Source organism: Chiloscyllium plagiosum, unplaced genomic scaffold (genome assembly GCF_037043375.1).
Source record: "Chiloscyllium plagiosum isolate Xiang-an unplaced genomic scaffold, Cpla_swu_hap1 HiC_scaffold_4, whole genome shotgun sequence".
Classification (NCBI taxonomy): Eukaryota; Metazoa; Chordata; class Chondrichthyes; order Orectolobiformes; family Hemiscylliidae; genus Chiloscyllium; species Chiloscyllium plagiosum.
This window is the reverse complement of record NW_028270142.1, coordinates 16,341,861-16,367,039: the sequence shown is the minus strand read 5'-3', so window position 1 is coordinate 16,367,039 and position 25,179 is coordinate 16,341,861. Positions and strand designations below refer to the sequence as shown.

Genomic DNA, 25,179 nt, shown 5'->3' with positions numbered 1-25,179 from the left:
AGTACTTGCCTCAATACATCACCTCACTCAGTACCTGCCACAATACGTCACCTCACTGAGTACCTGCCTCAATACGTCACCTCACTGAATACCCGCCTCAATATGTCACCTCACTCAGTACCAGCCTCAATACATCACCTGCCCGAGTACCTGCCTCAATATGTCACCTCACTGAGTACCTGCCTCAATACGTCACCTCACTGAATACCCGCCTCAATACATCACCTCACTGAGTATCTGCCTCAATACATCACCTCACTGAGTACCTGCCTAAATATGTCATCTCACTCAGTATCTGCCTCAACAGGTCACCTTACTGAGTACCTGCCTCAATACGCCACCTACCTGAGTTCCTGCCTCAGTATGTCACCTCACTGAGTACCTGCCTCAATACGTCACCGCACTGAGTACCTGCCTCAATACGTCACCGCACTGAGTACCTGCCTCAATATGCCACTTCACTGAGTACCTGCCTCAATACGCCACATCGCTGAGTACCTGCCACAATATGTCACCTCCCTGAGTACCTGCCTCAATACGTCATCTCACCGAGTACCTGCCTCAATGCGTCACCTCACTGAGTACCTGCCTCAATATGTCACCTCACTCAGTACCTGCCTCCATATGTCACCTGCCCGAGTACTTGCCTCAATACGTTACCTCACTCAGTACCGGCCTCAATACGTCACCTCACTGAGTACCTGCCTCAATAAGTCACCTCACTCAATACCTGCCTCAATATGTCACCTTACGGAATACCTGCCTCAATACGCCACTTCACTGAGTACCTGCCTCAATACGTAACTGAGTACCTGCCTCAGTACGTCACCTCACTCAGTACCTGCCTCAATACGTCACCTCACTCAGTACCTGCCGCAATAAGTCACCTACCCGAGTACCTGCCTCAATATGTCACCTCACTGAATACCTGCCTCAATACGTCACCTCACTCAGTACCTGCCTCAGTACGGCACCTTACACAATACCTGCCTCAATATGTCACCTCACTGAATACCTGCCTCAATACGTCACCTCACTGAGTACCTGCCTCAATGCGTCACCACCCTGAGTACCTGCCTCAATACGTCACCTCACTCAGTACCTGCCTCAACACGTCACCTCACCAAGTACCTGCCTCAGTATGCCACCTCACTGAGTACCTGCCACAATATGCCACTTCACTGAGTACCTGCCTCAATATGTAACTGAGTACCTGCCTCAATATGTCACCTCACTCAGTACCTGCCTCAATACATCACCTCACTCAGTACCTGCCTCAATACGCCAACTCACTCTGTACCTGCCTCAATAGCTCACGGCACTCAGTACATGCCTCAATCCGTCACCTGCCCGAGTACCTGCCTCAATACGTCACCTCACTCAGTACCTGCCTCAATACGTCACCCTCATTCAGTATCTGCCTTATTATGTCACCTCACTCAGTACCTGCCTCAATACTTCACCCTCACTCAGTATCTGCCTCAATATGTCACCTCACTGAGTACCTGCCTCAATACGTCACCTCACTCAGTCCCTGCCTCAATACTTCACCTCACTCAGTATCTGCCTCAATATGTCACCTCACTCAGTACCTGCCTCAGCACGTTACCTCACTGAGTACCTGCCTCAGTACGTCACCTCATTCAGTAAATGCCTCAATAGGTCACGGCACTCAGTACTTGCCACAATATGCCACTTCACTGAGTACCTGCCTCAATATGTAACTGAGTACCTGCCTCAATACATCACCTCACTCAGTACCTGCCTCAATACATCACCTCACTCAGTACCTGCCTCAATACGCCAACTCACTCAGTACCTGCCTCAATAGCTCACGGCACTCAGTACTTGCCTAAATACGCCTCCCCACTGAGTAACTGCCTCAATATGTCACCTCATTTAGTACCTGCCCCAATACGTCAACTCACTGAGTACCTGCCACAATATGCCACCTCACTGAGTACCTGCCTCAATACGTCACCTCACTCAGTACATGCCTCAATCCGTCACGTGCCCGAGTACCTGCCTCAATACGTCACCTCACTCAGTACCTGCCTCAATATGTCACCTCACTCAGTACCTGCCTCAATAACCCACCTCACTCAGTACATGCCTCAATACATCACCTCACTCAGTACCTGCCTCAATACGTCACCTCACTGAGTACCTGCTTCAATACGTCACCTCACTGAGTACCTGCTACAATACGTCACCTCACTGAGTACCTGCCACAATATGCCACCTCCTGAGTACCTGCCTCAATACTTCACCTCACTCAGTATCTGCCTCAATACGTCACCTGCATAAGTACCTGCCTCAATACGTCACCTCACTCAATACCTGCTTCAGTACGTCACCTCACTGAGTACCTGCCTCAGTACGTCACCTCACTCAGTACATGCCTCAATACGTCCCTGAGTACCTGCCTTAATACGTCACCTCACTCAGTACCTGCCTCAGTACGCCACCTCACTCAGTACCTGCCTCAATACGTCACCTCACTCAGTACATGCCTCAATACGTCCCTGAGTACCTGCCTTAATACGTCACCTCACTCAGTACCTGCCTCAGTACGCCACCTCACTCAGTACCTGCCTCAATACATCACCTCACTCAGTACCTGCCTCAATAGGTCACCTCATTCAGTATCCGCCTCAATATGTCACCTGCCAGAGTACCTGCCTCAATACGTCACCTCACTCAGTACCTGCCTCAATATGTCACCTGCCTCAATATGTCACCTCACTCAGGACCTGCCTCAGTATGTCACCTCAGTACTTGCCTCAATATGTCACCTCACTCAGTACCTGCCACAATACGTCACCTCACTGAGTACCAGCCTCAAACGTCACCTCACTGAATACCCGCCTCAATACGTCACCTCACTCAGTACCAGCCTCAATACATCACCTGCCTGAGTACCTGCCTCAATATGTCACCTCACTGAGTACCTGCCTCAATACGTCACCTCACTGAATACCCGCCTCAATATGTCACCTCACTCAGTACCAGCCTCAACTCGTCACCTCCTTGAGTACCTGCCTCAATACATCACCTCACTGAGTACCTGCCTAAATATGTCATCTCACTCAGTATCTGCCTCAACAGGTCACCTTACTGAGTACCTGCCTCAATACGCCACCTACCTGAGTTCCTGCCTCAGTATGTCACCTCACTCAGTACCTGCCTCAATACAACACCTCACCGAGTACCTGCCTCAATATGTCACCTCACTGAGTACCTGCCTCAATATGCCACTTCACTGAGTACCTGCCTCAATACGCCACCTCCCTGAGTACCTGCCTCAATACTTCATCTCACCGAGTACCTGCCTCAAGTCGTCACCTCACTGAGTACCTGCCTCAATATGTCACCTCACTCAGTACCTGCCTCCATATGTCACCTGCCCGATTACATGCCTCAATACGTTACCTCACTCAGTAACGGCCTCAATACGTCACCTCACTGAGTACCTGCCTCAATACGTCACCTCACTCAATACCTGTCTCAATATGTCACCTTACGGATTACCTGCCTCAATACGCCACTTCACTGAGTACCTGCCTCAATACGTAACTGAGTACCTGCCTCAGTACGTCACCTCACTCAGTACCTGCCTCAATACGTCACCTCACTCAGTACCTGCCTCAATAAGTCACCTGCCCGAGTACCTGCCTCAATATGTCACCTCACTGAATACCTGCCTCAATACGTCACCTCACTCAATACCTGTCTCAATATGTCACCTTACGGATTACCTGCCTCAATACGCCACTTCACTGAGTACCTGCCTCAATACGTAACTGAGTACCTGCCTCAATACGTCACCTCACTGAGTACCTGCCTCAATACGTCACCTCACTCAGTACCTGCCTCAACACGTCACCTCACCAAGTACCTGCCTCAGTATGCCACTTCACTGAGTACCTGCCTCAATATGTAACTGAGTACCTGCCTCAATACATCACCTCACTCAGTACCTGCCTCAATACATCACCTCACTCAGTACCTGCCTCAATACGCCACCTCACTCAGTACCTGCCTCAATCGCTCACGGCACTCAGTACTTGCCTCAATACGCCTCCTCACTGAGTACCTGCCTCAATATGTCACCTCATTCAGTATCTGCCCCAATACGTCAACTCACTGAGTACCTGCCACAATATGCCACCTCACTCAGTACATGCCTCAATACGTCACCTCACTCAGTACATGCCTCAATCCGTCACCTGCCCGAGTACCTGCCTCAAAACGTCACCTCACTCAGTACCTGCCTCAATACGTCACCCTCACTCAGTATCTGCCTTAATATGTCACCTCACTCAGTACCTGCCTCAATACTTCACCCTCACTCAGTATCTGCCTCAATATGTCACCTCACTGAGTACCTGCCTCAATACGTCACCTCACTCAGTACTTGCCTCAATACGTCACCTCACTCAGTACCTGCCTCAATACGTCACTTCACTCAGTACTTGCCTCAATACCCCACCTCACTCAGTACATGCCTCAATATGTCACCTCACTGAATACCCGCCTCAATATGTCACCTCACTCAGTACCAGCCTCAACTCGTCACCTCCTTGAGTACCTGCCTCAATACATCACCTCACTGAGTACCTGCCTCAATACATCACCTCACTCAGTACCTGCCTCCATATGTCACCTGCCCGATTACATGCCTCAATACGTTACCTCACTCAGTAACGGCCTCAATACGTCACCTCACTGAGTACCTGCCTCAATACGTCACCTCACTCAATACCTGTCTCAATATGTCACCTTACGGATTACCTGCCTCAATACGCCACTTCACTGAGTACCTGCCTCAATACGTAACTGAGTACCTGCCTCAGTACGTCACCTCACTCAGTACCTGCCTCAATACGTCACCTCACTCAGTACCTGCCTCAATAAGTCACCTGCCCGAGTACCTGCCTCAATATGTCACCTCACTGAATACCTGCCTCAATACGTCACCTCACTCAATACCTGTCTCAATATGTCACCTTACGGATTACCTGCCTCAATACGCCACTTCACTGAGTACCTGCCTCAATACGTAACTGAGTACCTGCCTCAATACGTCACCTCACTGAGTACCTGCCTCAATACGTCACCTCACTCAGTACCTGCCTCAACACGTCACCTCACCAAGTACCTGCCTCAGTATGCCACTTCACTGAGTACCTGCCTCAATACGTAACTGAGTACCTGCCTCAATACATCACCTCACTCAGTACCTGCCTCAATACATCACCTCACTCAGTACCTGCCTCAATACGCCACCTCACTCAGTACCTGCCTCAATCGCTCACGGCACTCAGTACTTGCCTCAATACGCCTCCTCACTGAGTACCTGCCTCAATATGTCACCTCATTCAGTATCTGCCCCAATACGTCAACTCACTGAGTACCTGCCACAATATGCCACCTCACTCAGTACATGCCTCAATACGTCACCTCACTCAGTACATGCCTCAATCCGTCACCTGCCCGAGTACCTGCCTCAAAACGTCACCTCACTCAGTACCTGCCTCAATACGTCACCCTCACTCAGTATCTGCCTTAATATGTCACCTCACTCAGTACCTGCCTCAATACTTCACCCTCACTCAGTATCTGCCTCAATATGTCACCTCACTGAGTACCTGCCTCAATACGTCACCTCACTCAGTACTTGCCTCAATACGTCACCTCACTCAGTACCTGCCTCAATACGTCACTTCACTCAGTACTTGCCTCAATACCCCACCTCACTCAGTACATGCCTCAATATGTCACCTCACTGAATACCCGCCTCAATATGTCACCTCACTCAGTACCAGCCTCAACTCGTCACCTCCTTGAGTACCTGCCTCAATACATCACCTCACTGAGTACCTGCCTAAATATGTCATCTCACTCAGTATCTGCCTCAACAGGTCACCTTACTGAGTACCTGCCTCAATACGCCACGTACCTGAGTTCCTGCCTCAGTATGTCACCTCACTCAGTACCTGCCTCAATACAACACCTCACCGAGTACCTGCCTCAATATGTCACCTCACTGAGTACCTGCCTCAATATGCCACTTCACTGAGTACCTGCCTCAATACGCCACCTCCCTGAGTACCTGCCTCAATACTTCATCTCACCGAGTACCTGCCTCAAGTCGTCACCTCACTGAGTACCTGCCTCAATATGTCACCTCACTCAGTACCTGCCTCCATATGTCACCTGCCCGATTACATGCCTCAATACGTTACCTCACTCAGTAACGGCCTCAATACGTCACCTCACTGAGAACCTGCCTCAATACGTCACCTCACTCAATACCTGTCTCAATATGTCACCTTACGGATTACCTGCCTCAATACGCCACTTCACTGAGTACCTGCCTCAATACGTAACTGAGTACCTGCCTCAATACGTCACCTCACTCAGTACATGCCTCAATAAGTCACCTGCCCGAGTACCTGCCTCAATATGTCACCTCACTGAATACCTGCCTCAATACGTCACCTCACTCAGTACCTGCCTCAATACGTCACCTCACTGAGTACCTGCCTCAATACGTCACCTCACTCAGTACCTGCCTCAACACGTCACCTCACCAAGTACCTGCCTCAGTATGCCACTTCACTGAGTACCTGCCTCAATATGTAACTGAGTACCTGCCTCAATACATCACCTCACTCAGTACCTGCCTCAATACATCACCTCACTCAGTACCTGCCTCAATACGCCACCTCACTCAGTACCTGCCTCAATCGCTCACGGCACTCAGTACTTGCCTCAATACGCCTCCTCACTGAGTACCTGCCTCAATATGTCACCTCATTCAGTATCTGCCCCAATACGTCAACTCACTGAGTACCTGCCACAATATGCCACCTCACTCAGTACATGCCTCAATACGTCACCTCACTCAGTACATGCCTCAATCCGTCACCTGCCCGAGTACCTGCCTCAAAACGTCACCTCACTCAGTACCTGCCTCAATACGTCACCCTCACTCAGTATCTGCCTTAATATGTCACCTCACTCAGTACCTGCCTCAATACTTCACCCTCACTCAGTATCTGCCTCAATATGTCACCTCACTGAGTACCTGCCTCAATACGTCACCTCACTCAGTACTTGCCTCAAAACGTCACCTCACTCAGTACCTGCCTCAATACGTCACTTCACTCAGTACTTGCCTCAATACCCCACCTCACTCAGTACATGCCTCAATACGTCACCTCACTCAGTACCTGCCTCAATACGTCACCTGCCCGAGTACCTGCCTCAATACGGCACCTCACTCAGTACCTGCCTCAATACGTCACCTCACTGAGTACCTGCTTCAATACATCACCTCACTGAGTACCTGCTACAATACGTCACCTCACTGAGTACCTGCCACAATATGCCACCTCCTGAGTACCTGCCTCAATACTTCACCTCACTCAGTATCTGCCTCAATACGTCACCTGCTTAAGTACCTGCCTCAATTCGTCACCTCACTCAGTACCTGCCTCAGTACGTCACCTCACTGAGTACCTGCCTCAGTACGTCACCTCACTCAGTACATGCCTCAATACGTCACCTCACTCAGTACCTGCCTCAGTACGTCACGTCACTCAGTACCTGCCTCAATATGTCACCTCACTCAGTACTTGCCTCAATACATCACCTCACTCAGAACCTGCCTCAATACGTCACCTCACTCAGTACCTGCCTCAATAGGTCACGGCACTCAGTACTTGCCTCAATACGCCTCCTCACTGAGTACCTGCCTCAATATGTCACCTCATTCAGTATCTGCCCCAATACGTCAACTCACTGAGTACCTGCCACAATATGCCACCTCACTCAGTACATGCCTCAATACGTCACCTCACTCAGTACATGCCTCAATCCGTCACCTGCCCGAGTACCTGCCTCAAAACGTCACCTCACTCAGTACCTGCCTCAATACGTCACCCTCACTCAGTATCTGCCTTAATATGTCACCTCACTCAGTACCTGCCTCAATACTTCACCCTCACTCAGTATCTGCCTCAATATGTCACCTCACTGAGTACCTGCCTCAATACGTCACCTCACTCAGTACTTGCCTCAATACGTCACCTCACTCAGTACCTGCCTCAATACGTCACTTCACTCAGTACTTGCCTCAATACCCCACCTCACTCAGTACATGCCTCAATATGTCACCTCACTGAATACCCGCCTCAATATGTCACCTCACTCAGTACCAGCCTCAACTCGTCACCTCCTTGAGTACCTGCCTCAATACATCACCTCACTGAGTACCTGCCTCAATACATCACCTCACTCAGTACCTGCCTCCATATGTCACCTGCCCGATTACATGCCTCAATACGTTACCTCACTCAGTAACGGCCTCAATACGTCACCTCACTGAGTACCTGCCTCAATACGTCACCTCACTCAATACCTGTCTCAATATGTCACCTTACGGATTACCTGCCTCAATACGCCACTTCACTGAGTACCTGCCTCAATACGTAACTGAGTACCTGCCTCAGTACGTCACCTCACTCAGTACCTGCCTCAATACGTCACCTCACTCAGTACCTGCCTCAATAAGTCACCTGCCCGAGTACCTGCCTCAATATGTCACCTCACTGAATACCTGCCTCAATACGTCACCTCACTCAATACCTGTCTCAATATGTCACCTTACGGATTACCTGCCTCAATACGCCACTTCACTGAGTACCTGCCTCAATACGTAACTGAGTACCTGCCTCAATACGTCACCTCACTGAGTACCTGCCTCAATACGTCACCTCACTCAGTACCTGCCTCAACACGTCACCTCACCAAGTACCTGCCTCAGTATGCCACTTCACTGAGTACCTGCCTCAATACGTAACTGAGTACCTGCCTCAATACATCACCTCACTCAGTACCTGCCTCAATACATCACCTCACTCAGTACCTGCCTCAATACGCCACCTCACTCAGTACCTGCCTCAATCGCTCACGGCACTCAGTACTTGCCTCAATACGCCTCCTCACTGAGTACCTGCCTCAATATGTCACCTCATTCAGTATCTGCCCCAATACGTCAACTCACTGAGTACCTGCCACAATATGCCACCTCACTCAGTACATGCCTCAATACGTCACCTCACTCAGTACATGCCTCAATCCGTCACCTGCCCGAGTACCTGCCTCAAAACGTCACCTCACTCAGTACCTGCCTCAATACGTCACCCTCACTCAGTATCTGCCTTAATATGTCACCTCACTCAGTACCTGCCTCAATACTTCACCCTCACTCAGTATCTGCCTCAATATGTCACCTCACTGAGTACCTGCCTCAATACGTCACCTCACTCAGTACTTGCCTCAATACGTCACCTCACTCAGTACCTGCCTCAATACGTCACTTCACTCAGTACTTGCCTCAATACCCCACCTCACTCAGTACATGCCTCAATATGTCACCTCACTGAATACCCGCCTCAATATGTCACCTCACTCAGTACCAGCCTCAACTCGTCACCTCCTTGAGTACCTGCCTCAATACATCACCTCACTGAGTACCTGCCTAAATATGTCATCTCACTCAGTATCTGCCTCAACAGGTCACCTTACTGAGTACCTGCCTCAATACGCCACGTACCTGAGTTCCTGCCTCAGTATGTCACCTCACTCAGTACCTGCCTCAATACAACACCTCACCGAGTACCTGCCTCAATATGTCACCTCACTGAGTACCTGCCTCAATATGCCACTTCACTGAGTACCTGCCTCAATACGCCACCTCCCTGAGTACCTGCCTCAATACTTCATCTCACCGAGTACCTGCCTCAAGTCGTCACCTCACTGAGTACCTGCCTCAATATGTCACCTCACTCAGTACCTGCCTCCATATGTCACCTGCCCGATTACATGCCTCAATACGTTACCTCACTCAGTAACGGCCTCAATACGTCACCTCACTGAGAACCTGCCTCAATACGTCACCTCACTCAATACCTGTCTCAATATGTCACCTTACGGATTACCTGCCTCAATACGCCACTTCACTGAGTACCTGCCTCAATACGTAACTGAGTACCTGCCTCAATACGTCACCTCACTCAGTACATGCCTCAATAAGTCACCTGCCCGAGTACCTGCCTCAATATGTCACCTCACTGAATACCTGCCTCAATACGTCACCTCACTCAGTACCTGCCTCAATACGTCACCTCACTGAGTACCTGCCTCAATACGTCACCTCACTCAGTACCTGCCTCAACACGTCACCTCACCAAGTACCTGCCTCAGTATGCCACTTCACTGAGTACCTGCCTCAATATGTAACTGAGTACCTGCCTCAATACATCACCTCACTCAGTACCTGCCTCAATACATCACCTCACTCAGTACCTGCCTCAATACGCCACCTCACTCAGTACCTGCCTCAATCGCTCACGGCACTCAGTACTTGCCTCAATACGCCTCCTCACTGAGTACCTGCCTCAATATGTCACCTCATTCAGTATCTGCCCCAATACGTCAACTCACTGAGTACCTGCCACAATATGCCACCTCACTCAGTACATGCCTCAATACGTCACCTCACTCAGTACATGCCTCAATCCGTCACCTGCCCGAGTACCTGCCTCAAAACGTCACCTCACTCAGTACCTGCCTCAATACGTCACCCTCACTCAGTATCTGCCTTAATATGTCACCTCACTCAGTACCTGCCTCAATACTTCACCCTCACTCAGTATCTGCCTCAATATGTCACCTCACTGAGTACCTGCCTCAATACGTCACCTCACTCAGTACTTGCCTCAAAACGTCACCTCACTCAGTACCTGCCTCAATACGTCACTTCACTCAGTACTTGCCTCAATACCCCACCTCACTCAGTACATGCCTCAATACGTCACCTCACTCAGTACCTGCCTCAATACGTCACCTGCCCGAGTACCTGCCTCAATACGGCACCTCACTCAGTACCTGCCTCAATACGTCACCTCACTGAGTACCTGCTTCAATACATCACCTCACTGAGTACCTGCTACAATACGTCACCTCACTGAGTACCTGCCACAATATGCCACCTCCTGAGTACCTGCCTCAATACTTCACCTCACTCAGTATCTGCCTCAATACGTCACCTGCTTAAGTACCTGCCTCAATTCGTCACCTCACTCAGTACCTGCCTCAGTACGTCACCTCACTGAGTACCTGCCTCAGTACGTCACCTCACTCAGTACATGCCTCAATACGTCACCTCACTCAGTACCTGCCTCAGTACGTCACGTCACTCAGTACCTGCCTCAATATGTCACCTCACTCAGTACTTGCCTCAATACATCACCTCACTCAGAACCTGCCTCAATACGTCACCTCACTCAGTACCTGCCTCAATAGGTCACGGCACTCAGTACTTGCCTCAACATGCCTCCTCACTGAGTACCTGCCTCAATATGTCACCTCATTCAGTATCTGACTCAATACGTCAACTCACTCAGTACCTGCCTCCATATGTCACCTCATTCAGTACCTGCTCCAATACATCAACTCACTCAGTACTTGCCTCAATACGTCACCTCACTGAGTACCTGCCTCAATACGTCACCTCACTGAATACCTGCTTCAATACGTCACCTCACTGAGTACCTGCCTCAGTACGTCACCTCATTCAGTACATGCCTCAATAGGTCACGGCACTCAGTACTTGCCACAATACGCCTCCTCACTGAGTACCTGCCTCAATAAGTCACCTCACTCAGTACTTGCCTCAATACGTCACCTCACTCAGTACCTGCCTCAATACGTCACCTCACTCAGTACCTGCCTCAATACGTCACCTCACTCAGTACATGCCTCAATAAGTCACCTCACTCAGTACCTGCCTCAATATGTCACCTCATTCAGTACCTGCCCCAATACGCCAACTCACTCAGTACCTGACTCAATATGTCACCTCATTCAGTACCTGCCTCAACACGTCACCTCACCGAGTACCTGCCTCAGTATGTCACCTCACTGAGTACCTGCCTCAATATGCCACTTCACTGAGTACCTGCCTCAATACGTAACTGAGTACCTGCCTCAATACGTCACCTCACTGAGTACCTGCCTCAATACATCACCTCACTCAGTACCTGCCGCAATACGAAACTTCACTCAGTACATGCCTCAATACGTCACCTCACTCAGTACCTGCCTCAATACGTCACCTCACTCAGTACATGCCTCAATACGTCATCTCACCGAGTACCTGCCTCAATGCGTCACCTCACTGAGTACCTGCCTCAATATGTCACCTCACTCAGTACCTGCCCCAATACGTCAACTCACTGAGTACCTGCCTCAATATGTCACCTCATTCAGTACCTGCCCCAATACGCCAACTCACTCAGTACCTGCCTCAATATGTCACCTCATTCAGTACCTGCCTCAACACATCACCTCACCGAGTACCTGCCTCAATATGTCACCTCACTGAGTACCTGCCTCAGTATGCCACCTCCCTGAGTACCTGCCACAATATGTCACCTCCCTGAGTACCTGCCTCAATACTTCATCTCACCTGAGTACCTGCCTCAATGCGTCACCTCACTGAGTATCTGCCTCAATATGTCACCTCACTCAGTACCTGCCTCCATATGTCACCTGCCCAATTACATGCCTCAATACGTTACCGCACTCAGTACCGGCCTCAATACGTCACCTCACTGAGTACCTGCCTCAATACGTCACCTCACTCAATACCTGCCTCAATATGTCACCTTACGGATTACCTGCCTCAATACGCCACTTCACTGAGTACCTGCCTCAATACGTAACTGAGTACCTGCCTCAGTATGTCACCTCACTCAGTACCTGCCTCAATACGTCACCTCACTCAGTACCTGCCTCAATAAGTCACCTGCCCGAGTACCTGCCTCAATATGTCACCTCACTGAATACCTGCCTCAATACGTCACCTCACTCAGTACCTGCCTCAATACGTCACCTCACTGAGTACCTGCCTCAATACGTCACCTCACTCAGTACCTGCCTCAACACGTCACCTCACCAAGTACCTGCCTCAGTATGCCACTTCACTGAGTACCTGCCTCAATATGTAACTGAGTACCTGCCTCAATACATCACCTCACTCAGTACCTGCCTCAATACATCACCTCACTCAGTACCTGCCTCAATACGCCACCTCACTCAGTACCTGCCTCAATCGCTCACGGCACTCAGTACTTGCCTCAATACGCCTCCTCACTGAGTACCTGCCTCAATATGTCACCTCATTCAGTACCTGCCCCAATACGTCAACTCACTGAGTACCTGCCTCAATACCCCACCTCACTCAGTACCTGCCTCAATACGTCACCTGCCCGAGTACCTGCCTCAATACGGCACCTCACTCAGTACGTGCCTCAATACGTCACTCACTGAGTACCTGATTCAATACGTCACCTCACTGAGTACCTGCTACAATACGTCACCTCACTGAGTACCTGCCACAATATGCCACCTCCTGAGTACCTGCCTCAATACTTCACCTCACTCAGTATCTGCCTCAATACGTCACCTGCTTAAGTACCTGCCTCAATACGTCACCTCACTCAGTACCTGCCTCAGTACGTCACCTCACTGAGTACCTGCCTCAGTACGTCACCTCACTGAGTACCTGCCTCAGTACGTCACCTCACTCAGTACATGCCTCAGTACGTCACCTCACTGAGTACCTGCCTCAGTACGTCACCTCACTCAGTACATGCCTCAATACGTCACCTCACTCAGTACCTGCCTCAGTACGTCACCTCACTCAGTACCTGCCTCAGTACGTCACCTCACTGAGTACCTGCCTCAATATGCCACTTCACTGAGTACCTGCCTCAATACGTAACTGAGTACCTGCCTCAATAAGTCACCTCACTCAGTACCTGCCTCAATATGTCACCTCACTCAGGACTTGCCTCAATACATCACCTCACTCAGAACCTGCCTCAATACGTCACCTCACTCAGTACCTGCCTCAATAGGTCACGGCACTCAGTACTTGCCTCAACATGCCTCCTCACTGAGTACCTGCCTCAATATGTCACCTCACTCAGTACCAGCTCCAATACGTCAACTCACTCAGTACCTGCCTCAATAAGTCACCTCACTCAGTACCTGCCTCAATACGTCACCTCACTCAGTACATGCCTCAATACGTCACCTCACTCAGTACATGCCTCAATACGTCACCTCACTGAGTACCTGCCTCAATTCGTCACCTCACTGAGTACCTGCCTCAATACATCACCTCACTCAGAACCTGCCTCAATACGTCACCTCACTCAGTACTGGCCTCAATACGTCACGTCACTCAGTACCTGCTCAATACATCAACTCACTGAGTACCTGCCTCAATATGTCACCTCACTCAGTACCTGCCCCAATACGCCAACTCACTCAGTACCTGCCTCAATATGTCACCTCATTCAGTACCTGCCTCAACACGTCACCTCACCGAGGACCTGCCTCAGTATGTCACCTCACTGAGTACCTGCCACAATATGCCACCTCACTGAGTACCTGCCTCAATATGCCACTTCACTGAGTACCTGCCTCAATACGTAACTGAGTACCTGCCTCAATACGTCACCTCACTGAGTACCTGCCTCAATACATCACCTCACTCAGTACCTGCTACAATACGAAACCTCACTCAGTACATGCCTCAATACGTCACCTCACTCAGTACCTGCCTCAATACGTCACCTCACTCAGTACATGCCTCAATACGTCATCTCACCGAGTACCTGCCTCAATGCGTCACCTCACTGAGTACCTGCCTCAATATGTCACCTTATTCAGTACCTACCCCAATACGCCAACTCACTCAGTACCTGCCTCAATATGTCACCTCATTCAGTACCTGCCTCAACACATCACCTCACCAAGTACCTGCCTCAGTATGTCACCTCACTGAGTACCTGCCACAATATGCCACTTCACTGAGTACCTGCCTCAATACATAACTGAGTACCTGCCTCAATACGTCACCTCACTCAGTACCTGCCGCAATACGAAACCTCACTCAGTACATGCCTCAATACGTCACCTCACTCAGTACCTGCCTCAATACGTCACCTCACTCAGTACATGCCTCAATACGTCACCTCACTCAGTACATGCCTCAATACGTCACCTCACTCAGTATCGGCCTCAATACGTCACCTCACTCAGTACCTGCCTCAATATGTCACCTCACTCAGTACATGCCTCAATACGTCACTTCACTCAGTACTTGCCTCAATACGTCACCTCACTGAGTACCTGCCTCAATACGTCACCTCACTCAGTACATGCCTCAATACATCACCTCACTCAGTACATGCCTCAATACGTCACGGCACTCAGTACTTGCCTCAATACGCCTCCTCACTGAGTACTTGCCTCAATACGTCACTTCACTCAGTACTTGCCTCAATACGTCACCTCACTGAGTACCTGCCTCAATAAGTCACCTCACTCAGTACCTGTCTCAATACGTCACCTCACTGAGTACCTGCCTCAATACGTCACCTCACTGAGTACCTGCCTCAATTCGTCACCTCACTGAGTACCTGCCTCAATACGTCACCTCACTCAGTACCGGCCTCAATACGTCACCTCACTCAGTACCTGCTCAATACGTCAACACACTGAGTACCTGCCTCAATATGTCACCTCACTAAGTACCTGCCTCAATATGTCACGGCACTCAGTACTTGCCTCAATACGCCTACTCACTGAGTACCTGCCTCAATATGTTACCTCATTCAGTATCTGCCTCAATACGTCAACTCACTGAGTACCTGCCACCTGCCTCAATATGTCACCTCACTCAGTACCTGCCTCAATAGGTCACAGCACTCAGTACATGCATCAATACGCCTCCTCACTCAGTACCAGCCTCAATAAGTCACCTCATTCAGTACCTGCCCCAATACGTCAACTCACTGAGTACGTGCCTCAATGTGTCACCTCATTCAGTACCTGCCTCAATACATCATCTCACTGAGTACGTGCCTCAATACTTCACCTCACTCTGTACCTGCCTCAATACATCACCTCACTGAGTATCTGCCTTAATACGTCCCCTTACGCAGTACCTGCCTCAATACGCTATCTCACTGGGTACCTGCCTTAATCCGTCACCCCACTGATTACCTGCCTCAATAAGTCACCTCACTGAGTACTTTCCTCAATACGTCATCTCACTGAGTACCTGCCAAAACACGTCACTTCACTCCATACCTGCCTCAACACGTCACCTCACCGAGGACCTGCCTCAGTATGTCACCTCACTGAGTACCTGCCACAATATGCCACCTCACTGAGTACCTGCCTCAATACGTAACTGAGTACCTGCCTCAATACGTCACCTCACTGAGTACCTGCCTCAATACATCACCTCACTCAGTACCTGCTACAATACGAAACCTCACTCAGTACATGCCTCAATACGTCACCTCACTCAGTACCTGCCTCAATACGTCACCTCACTCAGTACATGCCTCAATACGTCATCTCACCGAGTACCTGCCTCAATGCGTCACCTCACTGAGTACCTGCCTCAATATGTCACCTTATTCAGTACCTACCCCAATACGCCAACTCAGTACCTGCCTCAATATGTCACCTCATTCAGTACCTGCCTCAACACATCACCTCACCAAGTACCTGCCTCAGTATGTCACCTCACTGAGTACCTGCCACAATATGCCACTTCACTGAGTACCTGCCTCAATACATAACTGAGTACCTGCCTCAATACGTCACCTCACTCAGTACCTGCCGCAATACGAAACCTCACTCAGTACATGCCTCAATACGTCACCTCACTCAGTACCTGCCTCAATACGTCACCTCACTCAGTACATGCCTCAATACGTCACCTCACTCAGTACATGCCTCAATACGTCACCTCACTCAGTATCGGCCTCAATACGTCACCTCACTCAGTACCTGCCTCAATATGTCACCTCACTCAGTACATGCCTCAATACGTCACTTCACTCAGTACTTGCCTCAATACGTCACCTCACTGAGTACCTGCCTCAATACGTCACCTCACTCAGTACATGCCTCAATACATCACCTCACTCAGTACATGCCTCAATACGTCACGGCACTCAGTACTTGCCTCAATACGCCTCCTCACTGAGTACTTGCCTCAATACGTCACTTCACTCAGTACTTGCCTCAATACGTCACCTCACTGAGTACCTGCCTCAATAAGTCACCTCACTCAGTACCTGTCTCAATACGTCACCTCACTGAGTACCTGCCTCAATACGTCACCTCACTGAGTACCTGCCTCAATTCGTCACCTCACTGAGTACCTGCCTCAATACGTCACCTCACTCAGTACCGGCCTCAATACGTCACCTCACTCAGTACCTGCTCAATACGTCAACACACTGAGTACCTGCCTCAATATGTCACCTCACTAAGTACCTGCCTCAATATGTCACGGCACTCAGTACTTGCCTCAATACGCCTACTCACTGAGTACCTGCCTCAATATGTTACCTCATTCAGTATCTGCCTCAATACGTCAACTCACTGAGTACCTGCCACCTGCCTCAATATGTCACCTCACTCAGTACCTGCCTCAATAGGTCACAGCACTCAGTACATGCATCAATACGCCTCCTCACTCAGTACCAGCCTCAATAAGTCACCTCATTCAGTACCTGCCCCAATACGTCAACTCACTGAGTACGTGCCTCAATGTGTCACCTCATTCAGTACCTGCCTCAATACATCATCTCACTGAGTACGTGCCTCAATACTTCACCTCACTCTGTACCTGCCTCAATACATCACCTCACTGAGTATCTGCCTTAATACGTCCCCTTACGCAGTACCTGCCTCAATACGCTATCTCACTGGGTACCTGCCTTAATCCGTCACCCCACTGATTACCTGCCTCAATAAGTCACCTCACTGAGTACTTTCCTCAATACGTCATCTCACTGAGTACCTGCCAAAACACGTCACTTCACTCCATACCTGCCTCAATACGTCACCTCACTGAAAACCTGCCTCAATACCTCACCTCACTCAGTACCTGCCTCAATACATCACCTCACTCAGTACCTGCCTTAATGGCGGGTGAGAAAAGCAGCTGGATTCCTTCCTGGAAAAAGCAAGGCGACCTGGCTGCAGAGCAATTAGAGTATTGATATGCGGCAAGGGAGTGACCTCTAAAATTCAACCCCTTGCTTCAGACACCCCCTCACCTTGACCCTACTCCATGAGATGCACCCAGCCTTTCACCGATGGATGTCTAATAGAGCAGGTGGTGTTCTATGTCTTTAGGACCCAGAGGCTAGTGGTGTCTGCTTGGTTGGCAACGTTTGCAAGTCAGATGCCACTGCTGAGGCCTCTGACAGGCTGAGTTGCTCAGTAGTCAACTCAAACAAGCTGATTGCTGCATGTTATGGTGAGCTGTCTTGGCAGAGCAGTGGGCAGCAAATTAGTTGACAGCTAACATGCTTTCCTTTAGTCTTAAAAATGGAAAATAGTTTCTGTTCATTTATAAAATCATTCTTTGCAACACCTTCTTAATTCTCTTCACTCTTTTTATATATTTCTTATAGTTGCAGCCTTATTTATGGGAAAGCAAGAAAGTATATGTATGGATACACATCTCCCATCACCAATCAAAAATTTAGATAATCCCATAAAAACATTTACCCTAAGAACCAGGAGCAGGATGAGGCAATTCAGCCCTTCCAGTCTACTCCGTCGCTTAACACAATCATCTTGGCCTCAGCTCCACTTTCCTGCCTGCTCTTCATAAATCTTTACCCCATGTCTATCTCCTCCTTAAATTTACTCAGTGTCTCAGCATCCACTGCACTCTGGGGAAGTGAATGCCACAGAATGAAATGCGCACTTTAAAATTATTCTTTTGTTACATCTGCATTTACATATTTTTGGTCTGAATAATATCAATAGTTATCTCCTACAACCTTTCAAACAGAGGCTGGTATTTGTTCGTCTATACTTAGAAAAGCTTTCACTATTATCCTTTCCAAATGTAGTTTATATGGACAGTCCAGCAAGTACCTTTTATTATTCATAAAGAACATATACCTTAAATTTTAAGTATTAGTACTGATCCTGCAAAATGCTTATTTAAAACCAGATGTTTTTAAGGCATAAATACAGCAGTGAATTAAGTTTATAAGGTTTTAAAACAAAATGAGTGAAATAAATGCACCATTTTCTAATTCATCCTTGCTGTCAGTTCATATTGTCCTTTCTCTTTATATTCATTTGCCATTTGGATGAAAGGATGGACAGATAACTATGCTAAATGCTATTTACTATTATTCTCTATTCATTTATCAATTCTTACTCCAACTTTTACTCCCCTGCTGTGTCTCTCTGAGGAGGCATAAAGGATCTCGCAAGTGATAATCAATCCTAAATTGGAACTCATGATGTGGAAAACTTGAATGTTGACAGATGTTTGGCAAGCACTTTTTAAGGCTCAATTGTTTTATAAACTTTGAAAGAAATAAACATGACTGTGCAACTTACCTGTTGTGTTTTGCGGAAAACTTGGCAGTGAAGCAGGACCATTAACTCCAGGAAGAATGACTGGAGCAAGCCCCGAGAGGCCTGAATAGGATGTTGAAGCATTGAGACCATGCAACGCATTATTTTCCATTATGCTTTGCTGATGCAGAACCTGTTGCTGTGATGTTATGCCCAAAGCATCTGTAGCCTTCTTCAAACGATCCAACTCTTGTTGAGCCATCAACTGTCGGACAGTCGTAGGAGCAAGGTAATCCTTCTCCTTATCAAGCTGGCATCCTACCGTTTCTTTCACTTTGTTGATATGTTGCTGTGAGAAAATGTGATCTCTGATAGACAAACGGGCAGTGTACATAACACCACACAAAGAACATTCTGTTCTTTGTCCGTCAGTTCCAGTTTGGTTCATCATGAATGATTTTGCCATGTTTAACTTCAACTTTTTGTCTTTTGCTCGGGCATTCTGAAACCACACCTGGACAACTCTTTTGGGTAAATTAATTTCATTGCCAAGAAGCTCACATTCTTGCATCGTTGGTGTACGGTAGTCAGAGAAGCATGACTTGAGGACTTTTAGTTGAAGATTACTCATTTGTGTTCTGAAGCGTTTCTGACCAGGCCGTTCACTGGATCGCGATGACGATTTAAGACTGCTGTGGCTCCCAAATGGACTTGGAGAACAGGGATCAGCGAGACTTGATGTCTCACTTCGGTCAACACTATCATCTACATCATTATCCCTTGAAATGAAGCTGAGAGAAGGGCTCGGTAAGCTGATAGAAAGTCTTTCATCATAATAATCAACTGAGGTTGTTGTAGCCATTACTGACAATTGATCACCAGCTATTGATGTTTTTAAATCATCTGAAGACTCAGTAACTTTACTCTCTGAAGTGCTAACTAAAATGTTTTCAGTTTCATTGTTTCCTTCATCTCCTGTACTTCCATCACTTATGGCTGTGTTAATAGATGATGTATCATCATAATCTGTCTTACTCTGATCAAAACTGACAACACCTGGGTTTACATTTGGACTTTCTGTGTCTTCGTTGCATTCTGATTTGAACAATGATGGGCTGAGGAGATGTTTTGGTGACATGTCTGCTGTTTTACTAACTGGTGTTGAAACAGAAGATGGTGCTTCATTTTCGCTTAATGCGTCGATCTTGGAAAAGAGCAACGTTGGAAACTCAAAATAATTATCTTTATTTGGGCTCTCACCATCGTCATCTTGTGGCATAATTGGGCTTGGTGGGAGGCTGTAACCTGCTTGTTTAGCTTCATGCCAATGTCGGGAACGAATGTGCGTTTCAAGTGCTGTCTTAGCTTTGAAGAGTGCTCGACAGAAAGGGCATCTTCTGTGAGATTGACTTGGACCGAGGGCACGAAACTGCCCTTTCCTTTCACGAGCTCGAGTGTTCTGAAACCAGACCTGAACCACGCGTTTCTTCAGGCCTACCTCATTTGAAATATGATCTAACATCTTGCGAGTAGGATTAGAATCCAACAGGTACTTTTCATATAATATCTCCAGTTGCTCTGGAGTTATTGTGGTTCTGAGCCGTTTATCACGATGTGGTTCGTCCCCACTATTTGTGCCTTCTTTATCGTTTTGGTTGTTCTCCTCCTTCTCTTCCAACTTGCGCTTCACTGTTCCAGAAGCGGTATTGGAAGGAGTTGGAACTGATGAGCTTGTCTGTGAAGACATCTGTGCAAGAGGCCCAGGAAGCAACTGTCCTGCTATAAGAGGATTGTTCGGGTCAAAAATCATATAGGGCATATCTAACGATCTATCCAAGATTTGCGAATGGAGGAATTGATTCTGTGCTGCCAAGAAATGAATGTGCTGGTGCTCTTGCCAAAGTTCCAAGGTTGGAAAGGCATATTTACACTGGTCACACTGGTACTGTAATATTTGAGGAGGTAGACTGTTCTGTAAAGAGGTGACTGCTACAGACGGAGGGCCGGATGAAACTGTTGGTGTACTTTGAGGCTGTGAATGAGGCCGCATTATTTGTGTTTGGGATTGCTTTTGTTGTTGGGACTGAGGTGTTGTCGCCTGTGGCTCTGATGGAGGTGAAGATGTTAGCTTGGTCACTTGAGAGGGTTGAACAGCCTCAATTTGCTTTGGTTTCTCTCCTGGTAGGTTAGACTTAGGGGAACATTTGTCCATTTCCAGTTTGGGTGAAGGCATCAGAGGAGTACTAGAACCAGAGCTAGAACCTGACCCCATCATTGTTCCCAATGAAGGCTTTGATGAGTCCATTAGACCAGAACTGTCAGGATGATTTGACATCATTTGGTCTGTAGCATCCATTGAATCTTCTGTTTGGCTATCATCCTGACCATCATCATCTTCATCTTTGTAACACTGTTTCTTTTGATGTGTAATTAAATCAAAAATCCGTGGAAATACAACGTTGCATTTTTTGCACTGATATTGTAAATTACTAGTTCGTATGTAACGCTCATTGGTTAGTTCCCTTCTTTCACTGTCTTTAGCGTCTGCTTGGTTCTCAAAGGTCTTTCGTGCTTTTTGACGGGCATTCTGGAACCACACAACGATGACTCGAGTGGGTAGGTTCAGAACGGTGGATAGTTGTTCTATTTCATCATCTTTTGGATAAGCATTAGTGTCAAAAAAGTCCTGCAGAACCCTCAACTGGTAGTCGGTGAATCGTGTTCTAGATGACCGTTTATTCACTGTACCATCTGTCCTGTAATATTCTCCAGTATTCAGATAAGTGTCATTTCTGGGTTCTTCCAACGTGGTAATCGGTGGGTTATTGAAATTGTATGGCGAGTCCTTATTTCTTTGCCTCTCTTTAAACAGGGTATTACGAAACCAATGCTTGATAACTTTCTGTGGAAGTCCCGACTTCTCTGACATTTCTTGAATCTGTTCTTCGGTTGGTGAGTTATTGATGTCAAAATAAGTTCGTAAGACCTTTAATTGATCATCTGTGATTCGTGTACGTGGACGCTTGAATTGGTGGTGCTTGAGGAAATTGGGATCCAAGCCTAACTGCTGTTGACAGAGCTGGGTGAGGTCTGCAGATAAAGATTCCATGGTTGGAAGTTGCAAAGTGAGCTGGGGGGGCAAGGAAGAATGCTGCATCATAACTGGAGGGAAGAGAGGCAGATCCAAGGACACTGGCATCTGAACTTGGGGTTGTGAAGAAGGGGGAGGTGGGGGAGGTGGGGGAGGTGGAGGCGGCGGAGGCGGTGGCGGAGGCGGTAATGGCGATGGGGCAGATCCTTGGACTTTGCCATTCCCTGTGGAGGAAGGAGGAGGTGGTGGCGGTGGAGGAGGGGGAGGTGGTGGTGGTGGTGGGGGAGGTGGCAGTGGTGTAGGTGCGGGTGACTCTGGTGAAGGTGGTGTTACAGGATACAATTTGTCATACGCTTCCCTATAATGGCATGCAAATATCTCCAGCTCTCCAAATGGGAAAAACTGGTAGTGAATATGCTCTTGGTGACTCTTCAGAATCAGGATGTTCGAAAACAGCTTGCCACATGCTTCACATTCTAACTTATCAGTTTTCTCATTTTCACCATTCTTGCTTCTCTTCTGAACTTTCTGCTTGTTTTCATTGAACTGAATAACCAACTCAAAGCCAAAGTTTTCTAATAAAGCTTTTGCTGCATTTCCTCTTGCACCAGATGGAATACGAGGAGGTGGAAGCACAGTTTCTACTGATTTCTGTTTTTTTATCTCTTTATTTTCCTTTAAAGCTTCAGATTCATTTAAAATCTCATGTTGCATCTTACTTTCAGCTATCTCCATTAATTCCTCAGTTTCTTTCTGGGAATAAGTGTCTTTTAACATTTGGGACTCGACAGAATTGAGAATATTTGGTTCCGGCTTTGATGGTTTAAGGGTTTGCTGCTGTTGCTTTTGCGTCTGTTGCTGAGGCTGTAAACCTTGATGCTGCTGCCCGTATTGCTGCTGAATTTGCAGTAACTGTTGCCCTTGTACTTGCTGCTTTAGATCTTCCAGCAGAGATCCTGTCATTGCAGACATTCCAAAGGTTCCCGAACCAGGCAGACCAAGCTCTGTGCTCAGATTAAATTCAGTACTTGGCAGATAAAAAGGAAAGAGAAACTGTGGTTGTTGTAACTGCAGCAAAGCTTCAGCTGTCATAGGGAAATGTGGTAATAATGCTGGATTCAGAAACTGAGGCTGGAAGAAAGCAGCTTGCTGCTGCAGTTCATGTTGAAGATGCATTTGAGCCTGGACTTGGGCTTGGGCCTGAACCTGGGCTTGAGCTTGAGCTTGGGCCTGAGCCTGGGCCTGGGCCTGGGCCTGGGCCTGGGCCTGGGCTTGGGCCTGGGCCTGGGCTTGAGCCTGGGCTTGAGCATGAGCTGGCGCTGGTGACTGTGGTTGATGCTGGACAGAATGAGGAGAAATTGATTCTGTAAATTGTTTTTTGTTTGCTTCTTTGATATCTGTATTAACGTCTTTATTACTAATCGAGGCAATCCCAGGAGAATCTGTCGTCAATTGACCAGTAACCAGAAGATTACCACCACTGCCCACACTATTACTCCCACTTGCAGTTCCACAATTCCCTGCTTCCAGTTTGGCTGCCCTTGCTTTTGTCTGATGGAGCACAGATCTCATGTGAATTTCCAATGTTGAGCTCTGGCTATAGGCAACATTACATGTGTTGCACTTGTAGGGTTTGTTATCTATGCTGCTGTTAGTTTCTTGTGGAATTGGACTTGATGCCTCTTGTAGGACTTTCTTCAGCTTGTGCAAGTGTGATACTGAATTATAGTGAACCAAGAGAATGTTCTTCTGGGTGAAAGATTCTTTACACACCGTGCATTTATACGGTCGGGAGGGATCCAAAAACTTTTCCATGGTAAAATTTGGACCTTTCCGGAAAGGCAGTGTTCGTTTTGGTTCTGAACTTAAATCATCTAAAATAGAACTGCTGTCACTTCCAGTTGGACTGACTTTCCCATCCTGATCAATTTCCTCTTCCTTCTCGATTTCCTGTACCAGGATATTATCATCTTGATTGATAACTTCACTATCAGACCAGAACTCCCCATTTATATGATAACTTCCACAAATTTGTTGTATCTCAACTTCACTTAGCTCAGGGTGACTAGTTTCTAAGTGTCTCTTTAAAGCCAGAAATGTGCGGAAGCTGCGTTGGCAAAGACTACACATTGTGGCAGCCCGGATAGCGTGATACTGTGAATGAATCTGAAGTTTCTGCATGGTTTTGAAAGCCAGACTACATTGACTACAGCGATACTTGTATACATGTCTATCAGACACAGGCAGTTGTTGCCTTTTCTGAAGTTCGTTTAGTTGATCTTGCAGAGAGTCTGAACCCTTCAAATGCTGACTTCCATCCTTTTTCCAATCTCCAGTTTCTGAAGGATCTTTTGACGTCTTCTGCTCCTCATTTTTTGACTCAATTCCGGACTTTGGGTTGTCTGAGACTGTATAAACTTTTCCCTCTGACGAATATTCACCTATTTAACAAAAACTGATATAAGATGAAAGGAACAAAAAGGATACAATTCAAATTGCTGTGAAATTCGCAAATTGAAATCTAGAGAAGGCTGTCATATCTCTAGCGTTCGCTCTTTCATATGGAAACAGTTGCAACAGCCATAAAAATA

General features: G+C 47.8%; 1 protein-coding gene across 4 annotated transcripts in view; it reads right to left on the bottom strand.

Moving 5' to 3' along the window:
- LOC122549390 (zinc finger homeobox protein 4) overlaps positions 1–25,179 on the bottom strand; it is a 294,666-nt gene that overhangs the window by 21,124 nt on the left and 248,363 nt on the right. For all 4 annotated transcript variants that reach the window (XM_043689135.2, XM_043689131.2, XM_043689132.2 and 1 more), the window contains exon 9: positions 19,540–25,029. In XM_043689135.2, coding sequence (XP_043545070.2) covers positions 19,540–25,029 — 5,490 coding nt within the window. The remainder of the gene's footprint in view (positions 1–19,539; positions 25,030–25,179) is intronic.